The sequence below is a fragment of the Ictalurus punctatus genome, chromosome 8 (genome assembly GCF_001660625.3).
Source record: "Ictalurus punctatus breed USDA103 chromosome 8, Coco_2.0, whole genome shotgun sequence".
Classification (NCBI taxonomy): domain Eukaryota; kingdom Metazoa; phylum Chordata; class Actinopteri; order Siluriformes; family Ictaluridae; genus Ictalurus; species Ictalurus punctatus.
The window spans coordinates 10,986,018-11,001,630 of record NC_030423.2 but is presented as its reverse complement, the minus strand read 5'-3'; the positions used below and the strand labels follow the sequence as shown (position 1 = coordinate 11,001,630).

The following is a 15,613-nucleotide window of genomic DNA, read 5'->3' as shown; positions in this document are numbered from 1 at the left end:
CTGCCTCTGGATGGAGCTCAAATCTTCTTTAATTCCAGACTGCTGGGACTACGGCTGCTCTTAACGCCATACAGACTTCATATAAATCCATAATGAACTTTTTCACACTATCTGTTGTTACCCAGATGAGGATGGGTTCCCTTCTGAGTCGGGTTCCTCTCAAGGTTTCTTCCTCTTAAAACATCTTAGGGAGTTTTTCCTTGCCACCGTCGCCACTCAGTGGCTTGCTCAGTTGGGATAAATTCGCACCTTTAATATCTGTATACCATGTTGATATTTCTGTAAAGCTGCTTTGAGACAATGTCTATTGTAAAAAGCGCTATACAAATAAAATTGAATTGAATTGAATTGAATTGACTCATACCATAAGCCGCACACTAGCCCAAGAAGGGCTCCATGGACGAAGACCAAGGCAGACCCTGCTATTGAAAGAAACATAAAAACTGATGAAACCAAAATAGGACTCTATGGCAATGGAGGCCAGTGAGGAATCGTGAAATGAGAGGATTATCAGAGTAGGAAATGTGCTACCCTTAGTCAGAAAAATGGGTTGAAGATCACGGGTCTTCCAGGACAATGCCCCTAAACACACCAAAAATCACAAAAGCATGGCTAAAAGGAAGAAAATGGACTGTGTTAAACTGACCAGCAATGAGTCCTGATCTCGAATTAAATTGAAAACCATTGGAAAGCAAGCAGGGTGCACGGTGGCTTAGTGGTTAGCACATTTCAATTCAATTCAATTCAATTTTATTTGTATAGCGCTTTTTACAATAGACATTGTCTCAAAGCAGCTTTACAGAAATATCAACACGGTATACAGATATTAAAGGTGTGAATTTATCCCAACTGAGCAAGCCACTGAGTGGCGACGGTGGCAAGGAAAAACTCCCAAAGATGTTTTAAGAGGAAGAAACCTTGAGAGGAACCCGACTCAGAAGGGAACCCATCCTCATCTGGGTAACAACAGATAGTGTGAAAAAGTTCATTATGGATTTATATGAAGTCTGTATGGCGTTAAGAGCAGCCGTAGTCCCAGCAGTCTGGAATTAAAGAAGATTTGAGCTCCATCCAGAGGCAGAAAGGATCTGGATCTCTAGTATCTCCATAAATTCGTGTGGGGCTCGGCGAAAGGAGAGAGGGAGAAAGTAGAACAGAATCTAGTCAGGGTAGGCTTGAGTAAACAAATACGTTTTAAGCTTAGACTTAAACACTGAGACTGTGTCTGAGTCCCGAACACTAATAGGAAGACTGTTCCATAACTGTGGGGCCCTATAAGAGAAAGCTCTTCCCCCTGCTGTAGCCTTCACTATTCGAGGTACCGTCAGATAGCCTGCATCTTTTGATCTAAGTAGGCGTGGCGGATCATATAAAACCAAAAGGTCACATTTGCCTCACACATTTGCCTCACACCTCCAGCGTATCCGGGGTTCGAGTCCCGCCGGGTCCATGTGTGTGCAGAGTTTGCATGTCCTCCCCGTGCTGCGGGGGTTTCCTCCCCCAGTCCAAAGACATGCATGGTAGGCTGATTGGCGTGTATGAATGGGTGTGTGAGTGTGTATGTGATTGTGCCCTGCGATGGACTGGCACCCTGTCCAGGGTGTACCCCGCCTTGTGCCTGATGCTCCCTGGGATAGGCTCCAGGCTCCCCCGCGACCCTGAAAAGGAGTAAGCGGTAGAAGATGGATGGGTGGATGGAAAGAAATCTGCTCCTGGTAAAAGGGATCCTGCAAACCTTTTAAGAGTTAAACAAACTGTGGTTGAGGAGTGGAAGAATATACCAATAGAAAGGTGCAAGAAGCTTACAGATGGCTACAAGAAATGCATGAAAGTTTTTTTCTTATACAAAAAAACTAAATGTAAATTGAAGACAAAACTTTTTTTGTTGTATCATTCGAGACATAATAAATAAATGCATTTCCGATTATTTCTGAAAATATTATACATGCTATACTTAAAACACATTTGGACTAGAACTATGAATATATTTTTCCTATCCTTCAAGACAGAACTGTGCACAATCAGAAGAGAATGTTGCCCCCTGGTGAAAGCACATGAACATTCACATTAAATAAAGTAGATAAAAGCTCAGAATCTGGAATGAACCTCGTGTTATAGCACATTCATTATGTGTAAATCTTTTTTGTTTATTAATATGGATTCACCATGAGATGTGTCCACATGAATGGTGTTTTATTAATGATTCAACCAATATAGTGAATCTCATGTTATTTTGATGAAAGCATCCCTGCGGGTTCAGTGAGGTAAGTGGCCAAGTGCGTTCTGCAGCGGCCCTTTGAAAAAGACAAAAGGATTTCATGACTACATTATGCAAAGGTCTCCTTTGAAGTGTGTGACAGTGGCTGGCACAGCCATCAAAGTAGAACCACTTAAAGTGGTCTGAGAATGGGTAGTCAAAAAAAGCCAAAGGAGGAAACAAAGTGCATCTGAAACATCATGTTCACAGCACTTTATCATCTGCTCTCTGTAAATCACATAAAAAGCGCAGACAAAATAATGTCCACAGTAAAATGATAATCCATTTGTATGCACCATTTAGATAAAAGAAGGGAGGGCTAAAAACTATTAGGCCTATATATCAGTAGCTTGACAATATACAGTAGGGGAAATAAGTATTGGACGTGTCAACAGTTTTTTTCAGTAAATATATTTCCAATGAGGTTATTCACATGAAGTTTTCACCAGACTTTGGTATTAACTCAAGAAATCTGGAAATATAAAGAATTCACAACATTAAAGTCCATAAATAAAGTTATGTGGAATAAAGTGGAATGACACAGGAAAAAAATATTGAACACGCTAAGAAAAAGCAGTTCTCCAAGGCAAGGTAAGGCAAGGAACCAGCTGAAATCCATAAGTAGTTATACCTCCTATCTGTACAAATTAATATTAGCAGGGTTAGTAAATTGTAAATTGATTACCAAGGAATGAGAAACATCTCATGATGGGTAAAAGCAAAGAACTCTCCCAAGACCTTTGCAACCTTATTACTGTAAAGCATATTGATGGAATCAAATACAGATGTATTTCAAAACTTCTGAATCCTCCAGGAAGCACCATTGGGTCCTTTATCTGCAAGCAGAAGCAACATCACTCCATCATCAACCGGCCACGCACGGGAAATCCTCGCAAGATTTCTGACCAAGGAGTCAGAAAAATAGTCAGAAGAGTAGCCCAAGAGCCAAGGACCACTCGGAAAGAGCTCCAGAAACACTTGTGGGCAGCAGGTACCATCACAGAGAAAACAATAGGCAATGTACTCCACTGTTCACGCTCACCACGCAAGACTCCATTACTAAAGAAAAGGCATGTAAAAGCTCGTTTAAAGTTTGCTACAACTCCTTTGGACAAGCCTATGAAATACTGGGAGAGTGCTGTCATACTACACACCATGTTTGGAGAAGAAATGGAACTGCACATCACCCTAAAAACACAATACCAACAGTGAAGTTTGGAGGTGGAAGCATCATGGTGTGGGGCTGTTTTTCATCACATGGTACTGGCAGACTTCATATAATTGAAGGAATGATGAATGGAGCCCTTTACAAGGAGATTCTTGAGAAGAATCTGCTGCCATCCACCAGGATGATAAAGATGAGACATGAATGGACCTTCCAGCTGGACAACGATCCCAAACATACAGCGAAGGAAACTCTCAACTGGTTTTAGAGAAAAAAAAAATCAAGGTGTTAGAATGGCCCAGTCAGTCACCTGACTTGAATCCAACCGAACAAGCTTGAAAGACAATATTTTTAGAAAAATGGGCCAAAATCACACCTGAATACCGCGACAGATTAATTTCTTCATACAGGAAGCGTCTTGAAGCTGTTGTTACAAACAAAGGCTTCTCCGCTAAGTATTAAATACATTTCAGTTCAATTTTATGTTCAATATTTTTTTCCTGTGTCATTCTGCTTCATTACACATAACTTCCTTTATGGACTTTAATGTTGTGAATTCTTTATATATCTGGATTTCTTGAGTTAATACAGATGTCTGGTAAAAATTTCATGTGAATAATCTCATTGGAAATATATTTACTGAAAAAAAAATGTTGACGTGTTCAGTACTTATTTCCCCCACTCTATATAACTAACTATTAATATTCAGCAATGCATTATATCACAAGGTCTCAGTGGCATAATAATGATGTCGGATAAACTATACACACATACACACACTCACATTTAAAAAGGCACACAAGCTGATGCTTCATGATTTCAAATGGTGTGATGCCGTATTGTTTGAATACCAAATATAGCAGTAGTATATAGGAGTAGTAACCCAAAAAAACTAACTTATGATTCTGTCATCTGTCCTTTTGTGTAATTTGTACTTTAATTGGACGGGGTGTGCTTAGTCAACTTACTTTTAGTTTCTCCCCAAAAGGTATGAGAGAGTAAATAATCAACTCATATTTATTCATTTATTTATGCAACCATCAATAACATACATAATCACATACTAACACTATAGACAATACTACATGTGAACAAAAAACAACAACAGAAGGAACAAACAAAATATTGTGTACATATTAAAAAAAAAAAAAAAGAAAGGAAAATGAACATCAATTGAACCCACTTCAGCTATAACTGATTTTGAAGGCCAAGACAAAACAATCAAACTCATCTGCATTCATAAAACCTGAGACTATATTTCATGTATGGTGTGCCTTCTCAGTCATTTCAGTTCAGCACCCCACACCAGGTTCTTGAGGGTGCATGGCAGACAGATGCTAACTTCAGAATGTCCGTGACAATTTATGAGCTCCCAGAGAAACACTATCCATGGTGCTGTGATAAACTGCAATGGCAACCGCATATGCTTACAGCCTAGATGGGCATCTCTGTGGCATCCTAATGGCACCACCCTTCTCCCCAATCAGTAAGGGAGATACTTTCTTTCTAATGAGACACTGCTCTCAGAAGGGCCCCTTTTATGAGAAAAGCCTTACGTCAGTGGTATTTGGGATTTAGCCACAGGCTGATATCCCACTTCCTTACTCCTAACAGGCCCCAGGAGGACTACTGTTGCAATCTGTTAACAATCCTAGCATTCTCAGCAGGAACTAGTACCACACTTAGCAATCTGCCTCAATCCAACTGGCAAGCAATAATGTCTCCAACACATTTACGTGACAGGGTACATAATACAGTCAAAGAATCTAGTTTCATGGCACAAAAAAAAAATCTCTAGCTTGCTTTAGTATTAAGGAAAACTCCCATCACCCCAATACACAGAAAGGCCCAATGCGTAATGTGTATGAGGAGGATAGACTTGACCCTGATGGCCTGCTGCTTTGAGTGCACACAGTAAAAAGTTGTCCAACTACAGCATTATCCTTATGACTCTGGCCAGCAGAGACAAAGCCACCTACATGCATCTCAAGAATATCCGTAGTGGTCAAGAAAGGCCATAGTGTAGGACAAATATGATGTACATAGTGACTTGAATGTAATGTACAGTTTTCTTGACAAAATATATACTCAGAGGGAGGTGTGTTGGCATGATGTGTCTTGCTTTGGGTCCACTTGTTCTCTTAGAAGGATGGGTTACTGCAAATCAATACAGTTATTCTGACTGATCGCCTTTATCTTAGCAAACTCAATCTTCTTGGTAACACACAAAGACAACCATTATGTACTGTACTGCCCAGGGCAGAGAATAATTCCTGGCTTTCACTTACTTCTGATGGACACTGCTCTTGCACTGCTTCACTGTGTTGAAAGTAATATAACAATTTTTATGAGCTCTTTGATTCTTAGGCCCTGGCCCTGACCTACCTACTCAGTCCCAGACAAGCTTATCAAAGGATTCTTTGTGTGTCTGATTACTCTGTGCTCTTAGCACTATGTGCTGTTTAATGTTTGCAAAAGAAAATAGTTCTTACAGAAATACATGATATTATGCCACAATTTTCAGTATTTATTGTTTTAACCCATTACCTGTTCTTGTCAGTATTCATTCAGTAGGTGCTTAATCCCAGGCAGGATTCAGGTTTATCTGGAGTCTATCCAGAAAACACAGAAGAAATACCTAATGTATGTGATTTCACCCATCCACATTTAATATTTTTACTACTATTGCGACTGGAAAAATGAAATGTCCTAATCTAAACATTTATCTAAAAATGAATTCATGAAATTATCTAATCAGCCGATCACGTGGAAGCAGCACAAAGCATAAAATTATGCAGATACATGTCAAGAGCTTCAGTTAATGTTCACATCAGACATCAGTATGGTGCAGAAACATAATCTCAGTGAACCACTGAGATGAAACAGTAATGGAGCAAATCCAGTGAATGTAACTCAACCGTGGTTATCAGAAAGGCATCTCAGAACATGACCAACCTTGAGGCTTGATGGTTACAACAGCAGATCACCACATCGAGTTCTACTCCTGGTCTGATGAATCTCGTTTTCTGCTGCAAAATGCAGATGTTGGGGACAGAATTTGGCATCCCTACTTGCCTTGTGTCAACAGTTCAGGCTGGTAATGGTGGTGTAATGTGGGGAATTTTTTCCTGGCACACATTAATACCAGCTGAACATCATTTCAATGCCATGACCTATCAAAATATTGTTGCTAACCATGTGCATCACATTTTTTTGTTTACAATTTATCCATTTTATAATGGCTACATCCAGCAGGATAATGCACCATGTCACAAAACACAAGTTGTCTCAACCTGGGTCAATTAAAAATAAGGAGCTCAGTGTATTTAAATGGCCTCCACAGTCACCGGGCTGAATCTAATAGATCGCATTTGGGATGTGGTAGAAAGGGAGATTTGGAGCATGAATGAGCAGCTGACAAATCTGATATGTGCGAATACAACACATCGAGATGGACCAAAATCTCAAAGGAATGTTTCGCTTTGCAGAATACATGCCAGGAAGAATTGTGCCTGTTCTGAGAGCATGGATGGGTCCTAGCCTGTATCAGTATGATGTTCCTAATAAAGTTGCCAGTGCTGAACTTACACTTGAATTTTTCATACTGTTCCACTCCTAACCGTTGCACCTGACATACAAGTGGGACGGAGAGACATCCACAGAAAGGGCAAGTGAAGAAATAAACAGAAAAAGATCAAAAGAGAGCAAGAGAGACAGGGGAAGGGAAAAAGTGTTATGAGAGCTAGAGGTTCAGTAACTACTAGGAATACAGCGGAGGTTATATAAATTTATTTTATTACCAAAGGGGGCCTTGTGTAAATTCAGGTTTTCCGTTGTCTGCACAATGCAGGGGTGTATTGACATGGAATATAAACAACAGGCAGATACAGTGGGATTATTTTTATTTCTTTTTTCCTGTGGCTGCCTCCATGGTAGCTGCTGCCTCCTCCTTCAGTCTTTCTTCGCGCTGTCGGAGAAACTCGCCGTAGTCTTCGGGTGACAAGCTGACAGAGCGATGACAAGAGAGGAGTGAGGGAGCAACCATAAGACATACCGCAAGAAGAGAGGAGGGTACAGAGACAGGAGGTGGAGAATGAGAGAAAGAGAAGGGAGGGGGGTGGGGGGAGGGATTGAGAGATACATCAGCATTACATTAGAATTTCAAAATTCTCTTCAGGTCATTGAAATGCAGAACAAATGTCTTTCACGCATGCATGATGAGTCAAGGCTGGATATGCTTTAGTGACAAGGTTCATTCAGCCAGGAGCAACAATGACATCTTTGAGACATCTGAGACCTAGTTAACTAATGTAATGAGGTCCCATTCTCATACCCGTTCCAAAATGCTAATAAATCACATTGGCATAAGGCCATTTAAAATTGTTGTTTGTACATCAGTTAACAGAAACCAGCTTTGCCAGGAGGTTAAAAATAAATAAATCTTTGGCTATAAATATGTGCATAAAGCTATTACCTAGCTATCACTGAGGGTTCTCATCTTTACTTAATTATGACAACTAAAAAAAATGCATTTTTAAACTAAAAACTAGACAGGCTTGCATACGGAGTTGAAACCTCAGCTATACACTAGGGAGCACAGAAAATTTCATACGACGACGAAACACAAATCTGAAGAGTTTTCAAGGGTGGCAATATGATTGATCTATGTTGACAAAAATATATATATTTTTAAAAGTTTTCTTAATGAGCTGAATAAAAATGTGTTAATATGCATCCCCATGCCTAATACTAACTTTAATGTTTTAATCTTAATGGAATTTTTTATGAAAGTGGGAAGGATGTGCTGCCTGTATGAAGTCTTGCATATGTGATACACTTATGTGTCAGTGTGCAACATGGCGAGAGGTGGAATTGGGTTTCTCACTCGTTGACAACTTTGATGCCGAGTGATCTGGCTGAACCGATGATGCTCTTGACTACGTTCTGCATGGAGGCGTCCTGCAGCTTGAAGCACTCGTCCTGTGCCTTGACCTGTGCTATCTCGTACACCGCCCTAACAGACACCATACCAGCCGTCTCATGCCCTAGAGAGAACAACAGAGGCACAGAGATGAAGAGATAGACTCAGACATGGAGGAAAAGTAGGGGGGAAAAAACCAAACCCTAGAGCGCAAAAGCATGAAAGTGTAACAGTGTGAGAGTGAGAACAGAACCGGAGTACTGGAAAGGAGGGGTGCAGTGGAAGGAAGAGAAAACTTGCAAGCAGTCAGAAGGAAAGAAGAAGAGTGGGTATTAAAAGAGCAGCTGTTAAGAGAGGGTATAATTGAAGCAGACTTGAACATAAGAAAATGAGGCAGAATTTACAATTCTCTTTCCTTCATGCAGCACCTTTTTGCCACTGATTTTCTCTGAATAAATGTGCTGCCTCTTCTGGCATGGCTCAGCATAAATATATCATCAATCAAAAAAATTCAATCTGAAGTCAGCCTGTCCATTCGTAAAACATAAGCTGGGACTGAGGCATACAAATGAGCGGCCGGGAGCTGCAAGAAGGCCACGACGATGTATGACCACAGCGTAAGTTATGATGAGGCTAACTCACCGGTTTTTCCTGCTCCTTTCTCGATGCCCGCAGCTTGTTTCAGGAAGTAAGACACCGTGGGTTGCCCGATCTTCAAGTCATACGTCCTATCTGGCTGTAGGGAGAAAAGAAAGAAAAAAGAAAAAAGAGGGATGCTCACTGCTAGTTCATCCATTAAAGTCAGCAAAACAAAAAAGCATTTACAAAAGACAGAATGACAGCAGAAGCAAATCGACCATAAGCTAAAAACATGGTCAGCACAGCTGCAGTGCTTTCTTGTAGTATCGTGTTACTTTTATATTTGACCAACTTTCAAAGAAACGGAAAACCTTGTTCATGTTCACAAAGATTTGACCATCGCCCACCCCTAAAAGCAAGGCATCGCTCTCCATGGAAATATGCAGCTATTAGTGACACTCTGGCCTCAAACTGCAGGTGAACTCTGCAAAAATCGAATTGCTATTCACAACCTCAAACAGTCTTTTGTAGACTCTCTGATGTGTCCAGTGAAGCTAACATGTACGCGCTCCACACGCACACATTAGTCTGGGCTGCTGCCACAGAAGCTTTAAGGCACGGATTAAGCATCACAGAGTGGATCAAAGACAATGAGCATAGAGCAGACAGCCTAATGGGACCGCTGGGAATTCACAAGAGTCCGACATGGCAGCATGGCCCAGCCAGAATCGACTGCAGCCGTCCAGCTAATCTCTGAAGCCAACGACGTCAATTAAACCACACAGTAAAATGATCCTTACTTAGCTGAGACCAGCTAATCTTTCGATTCTCCCGCCCCTAATCCATGCAACTACAAAAGGGCTCTAGGGCCTGCTTTGCATTTGGCTGTTAATAATTATTGTTATTTCCTCATTTGTTTTGAACGCCAGGACATTTCTTCACTAGCCATTTGCATAAAGGGAAAATCACTCACAAGACAAATGCAACACAACAGTACTCAAAATTTCTCAAATAATGCTGCAGTTACGAATGAAATATAGTAAATTATACATTACTGTATGTATATATATATATATATATATATATATATATATATATATATATATATATATATATATATATATATATATATATATATAAGTCTTTCAATGAGACCAAAGAGAAATGCTCGGAGATATTCATCTGATATTATGGGCAATTACACAATAAGTTCTATTCATTATTTTTTTTTTTTTATTGGTAACAGTTATAAATATATAAGACATGATCATTTGTGAATATTCATTCCATCAAGCCAATTAAGGTCAGCAGGTGGAATGTCCTGGTTAAGTATTATGATATAGAACAGCTCAGTCCAACAGTAAATTGAACTTATCCCACACTGACACATTGAGTGCAGCAGGCAGGACACTCTGCTTCTGGAAGCAAGATTCAGGGAAAGTTTATTAAAGTTGAAATAAATGTTGTGTACAACATGTACCAAGGTACATGGTCATTTAACAGCTTCTCCTGGCTTCAGTGAACAATGGTCAGGGCCAATGTTTGAAAGGAAAAAATTTGGTCTAGCAGTGAAATTACTCATGCAGTAACAACAAATGAGAACTCCTACTGCACCACAGAGCTCCAGGCTTTGCATAAGAGGCATGTACCATGGAGCAAAACCTAGCTTGTTCATATAGTAATGTGTTTAAAATCTTTTCCATTTCCTGACAAGGGATCACTATAAAGTAGCTGTAATGTTTTTGAATAAATAAATGAATTTAAAAAAAAAAGAAAAAGAAAATAAAATTAAACAAAGCAAAAAACAAAACAAAACAGTTTTTTCATAATCTATTTCTTGAAATGGTTGGTAATGGCTTCTTCGAGCAGGGCCTGAGACTCACCTTAAAGTCCTGTTCAGACTTTCAGTTGACAACTGAGACAGAAAGGCATACACACCATTTTCATGTGTTTCCAAAGCATACCGTATTTATAGTGACTCCTGAGTCGCTGTGTCTGCCAAAAGTAATCTGATATCACTTCATAACCACACGGGAAAAAAAATGTCCCAACACCAAAACTCAAACAAAGCGTATAAACCTACATATAACCTTTGGGCATCCATTTCTAATTAAACCATCGGGCGCTCTGCTGCATTTTGTGCAGTGTTTGTACAGTGAATAACACCTCATGTGCTTCCAACAGCCACATAAACAAGACATAGTTCTTAAACAAAAGAGAGGGAAGTACTGTCGTCTTCTTCTTTTCGTGTCAAGGTTCCACTTCATATTAGTTTCGCCCAGTAGGTGGCGCTCTCGATAGCCCTGTCCGTCGCGTCGCACAGGTCACGCGCCGTGCAGGAATGTGGACACGCGGGACACGCATTGCACGCCAACAGGTCCGCCATGGAAGTACTGTAAAAACTAGAGATGCATCGATGTATTGGCCGGTAAAAGCAATTTTTCAGGCTATGGGCCATCGGCCTCAAAAGAGAGTTGGAAAACACATCGATTTCATAAAGATGATGTGTCTTGTGTGGAATGACAACAAAACTGCAGTTTGACAGCTCTAAGCTCTGCACTGCTAAAATTTTACACCGGACGCTGCAGCAGTGAAGTGAGAGTTTCGGCGTTGAGTCAAATTTTTTACATTTTTTGCCACGTTGCTCGAGCCGAATTAAAGCGGCAGTACACCGTTGAAAGATGGGTTGACAAAAAAGTATATATTGCACAGAAAAATATATTTGTAGAGTAGTATATTTCATATCCAGTTAATGTTAATATATAAAAATGTTGATATTATATATTATCAGTTTGATGTTCAGTGATGAAGTGGAAATGATTTTGTTTGTGGTGAGTGAATGTGAGACTAACAGGAGGTTTTTTAGAATTCAGTCGATGTTAATATGAATTAATAACATTCAGTACGTTAAGAAATCTTACTTTAATCTTCAGAATTTAGTTCATGTGTTAATGTTCATAAGAGTATGTATTTTCTGTTTATGAGACCAGTTACTGTGAAACAACTTGTGGAAATGGAGAGAATAAAGTTTTTATTTGCATTTCTTTCAGAATTGTGGAATTAATTATTATTCATTTAAATGAAGGCATAAAATGCAGAACTATCGGTTATCCGTATCAGCTGAGGAATTTAGTATCGGTGCATCCTAAGCAAAAACAAGTTAAGGACACAAATTTAGTCCCTGCCTAGTGCGAGTACTGGAGTTCAGGTGCATGTTCTGATTGCATGAGTTGTGGAGATTAAAAATTTAGGGACAGGCAACACTGCTGATTTTATTTTTGATCCAAAACCAGGTAATACCAAGACTAGTAGTATCCCAATAATTCAAAAAGACTGTGTATGTGTGTGTGTGTATATATATATATATATATATATATATATATATATATACACACACACACACACATATATATACACACACATACACATACATATATACACATATACACATATACACACACACACACACACATATATATATATATATATATATATATATATATATATATATATATATATATATATATATATATATATATATATACACACACACACACACACACATTATATATATATAAAGAAAAAAAGCACGCGATTTCCACAGTGAGAATGTGCAAACATGGAGATTAAGAATTATACACGAAATAAATAATTTGAGACTGTTCTAGCTCTAGGTGCTGTTTAATTATAGAAATAAGCCATATACATCACTTACAATATGAAATTTCTCTCGCTCTTTCTCTCTCAATCCTCTCTGCATGCCTGGAAGGCTGCCATTGTATGGGTTTGTGTGCATGAAATGGACTGGCAGATGGAGGGAGATGGTGGAGGGAGCTGTCGTTTCATATGAATCTTGCATATTATTCCTGAGACAAATGGTTAAATGGCTCTTTGCATTCAAAATTGTTCTTTATTTTTTTACAATTATGCCACAGTTGCCTGCAGAAAGTCAATTAAGTGGTAATATTCCTTCTTGCATCTACATAGTATAATAAAAAGAATGAATCATCCCACTTAAAAAGATAATTAACCAATTTTGGTTAATTCGTTTACTCAGTTAAACACTTACGCCAAATATTTGGTGATAAATATAATTAAACTTATCAGCATCAAGTAGCCGTTACTTAAAAGCACAAGTGAAGCCCAAGTGAAAGAGTGATAGCTCTTAGAAGGACGGTGTCCTGAATGAGCCAGGAAGAGCAGTGTAGGATGAAAGAAGACTGTAAGGCTGAAAGATACATACAAATCATCTAAGGAATATTGCTGTTTAATTATTTATTTAATCTAATTATTCACACGGTTAGTCATATTTAAACAAAGACAAAATGAAAGCGTTTTTTCATGTGTGATGGGGACAGGGAACATTTTATCACCACAGGGTTCAGGGGAAGCAATGTCACTCATAGTAAAATGGCTAGTTAATATTCTTGGGCATCTCATGCTACTATGTATGGAGGAATATTTTGGATTAAACAAGCAAGCATACTGTACACTGTTTAATGTGACAATAACTGAACAATTTTACAATTGTAAAAAAAAAGAAAAAAAAAAGAGCATAATTAAATGTTACACAAAAATATATACTGATCAATATATGTAGATGTTTATTTTTATATACAATATACACACAAATCTGCCATAACATTAAAACCACCTGCCTAATATCATGTAGGTCCCCCTTGTGTGTGCTTTGCTTATCTGGGGAAGAGATGGCATCAGGATGCACTATGGGAAAAAGGCAAGCCAGCAGAGGTGGTCTGATGCTCTGGGCAATGTTCTGCTGGGAAACCTTGGGTCCTGGCATTCATGTGGACGTTACTTTGGCACGTACCACCAACCTAAACATTGTTGCAGACCAAGTACATGGTCTTCATGGCAACGGTATTCCCTAATGGCAGTGGCTTCTTTCAGCAGGATAATGCGCCCTGCCACACTGCAAAAACTGTACAGGAATGGTTGGAGGAATATGTCAAGGAGTTCAAGTTTTGACTTGGCCTCCAAATTCCCCAGATCTCGATCAGATCGAGCATCTGTGTGATGTGCTGGACAAACAAGTCTGATCCATGGAGGCCCCATCTCGCAACTTACAGGACTTGAAGGATCTGGTGCTAATGTCTTAGTGCCAGATACCACAGAACACCTTCAGGGGTCTTGTGGAGTCCATGTCTCGATGCTTCAGAGATGTTTTGGTAGCACAAGGGTGACCTACACAATATTAGGCAGTGGTTTTAATGTTATGGCTGATTAGTGTATGTACAGTACTGTGAAAAAGTGTGTGTGTATATCTCATACTAAAATGTTTTAGAAAGCCTTTCCAGATGTGCAAGCTGCGCATTCCATATGCATTAATGCACTCCCATACCATCAGAGATGTAGGCTTTTGAACTGAGCATTGATAAAAAAAAAAGCTGGATGGTCTCTTTCCTCTTTAGTTTAGAGGACACGGTGTCCATGGTTTCCAAAAAGAATTTCAAATTTCGATTCGTCTGACCACAGAATAGTTTTCCACTTTGCCTCAGTCCATTTTAAATGAGCTTTGGCCCAGACAAGTCGCCGGCGTTTCTGGATCACGTTCACATATGGTTTCTTCTTTGCATGATGGAGCTTTAACCAGAATTTGTGGATGGCACGGGGAACTGTGTTCACAGACAATGAGTTCTGGAGGTGTTTCTGAGCCCATGCAGTGATTGCATTAAAACCAGGCATGATTCTGTAATGGAAGTGCCGCCTGAGGGCCTGAAGATCATGGGCATGCAATACTGATTTTCACCCTTGTCCCTCGTGCACAGAGATTTCTCCAGATTCTCGGAATCTTTTGATGATATTATGTACTGTAGATGATGAGATATTCACAGTCTTCGGAATTTTACATTGAGGAAAATTATTCTGAAATCGTTCCACAAATTGTAGACGCAGTTTTTCGCAGACTGGTGATCCTCTGCCCATCTTTACTTCTGAAAGGCTCAGCATCTCTAAGATACTCTTTTTATACCCAATCACCTTACTGACCTGTTGAAAATTTACCTCCAGCTGTTTATTGTTTAATAACACTTACTTTTCCAGCCTTTTGTTGCCCCGTCCCAACTTTTTTGAGACGTGTTGCTGCCATCAAATTCAAAATGACCTTATTTTTTTTCCTTAAAATGGTACATTTCCTCAGTTTAAACATTTGATATGCTTTCTATATTCTATTGTGAATAACATATGGATTCATGAGACTTGCAGATCATTGCATTCTGTTATTATTTAAATTTTACACAGAATCGGGGTTGTACTATACTGAACTTTTCCCCCACCCACCCATCCATCCATCCATCCATTTTCCATACCGCTTATCCTAAACAGTGTCGCGGGGGAGCCTAGAGCCTATCCCAGGGAACTTTGGGCACAAGGCACGGGGACACCCTGGATGGGGTGCCACTTCCATTTCCAAAGGGTTTTCTCAGACACACAGTACACTTGTAACTGCTTAAACAATTTTTTTTTTAATAAACAATCGTGTTCTACATATTTTCTAGGTTATTTGTACTAGTAAGAAAGGAGAATCAACTATTAACAAATATCAACTCTTGCACCTTTACATGCTTAAAAAAATGCTTAATATTTCAGACAAAGCGGATGTTTGGTGATGCAGCCTATTTTAGTTGAAGTGGGGTGACCAACATTATTTATTCACAAATCCACAATGTAT

General features: G+C 39.3%; 1 protein-coding gene across 1 annotated transcript in view; it reads right to left on the bottom strand.

The window, feature by feature from the left end:
• Window positions 1-7,200: 7,200 nt before the first annotated feature.
• Window positions 7,201-15,613, bottom strand: part of mrpl11 (mitochondrial ribosomal protein L11) — a 45,885-nt gene continuing 37,472 nt past the window's right edge. Inside the window, exons 4-6 of the mRNA XM_017474972.3 lie at window positions 8,986-9,079; window positions 8,308-8,467; window positions 7,201-7,426 (exon numbers count right to left, since the gene is read on the bottom strand). Of these exons, the coding sequence (XP_017330461.1) occupies window positions 7,324-7,426; window positions 8,308-8,467; window positions 8,986-9,079 (357 nt within the window). The 3' untranslated portion in view covers window positions 7,201-7,323. The remainder of the gene's footprint in view (window positions 7,427-8,307; window positions 8,468-8,985; window positions 9,080-15,613) is intronic.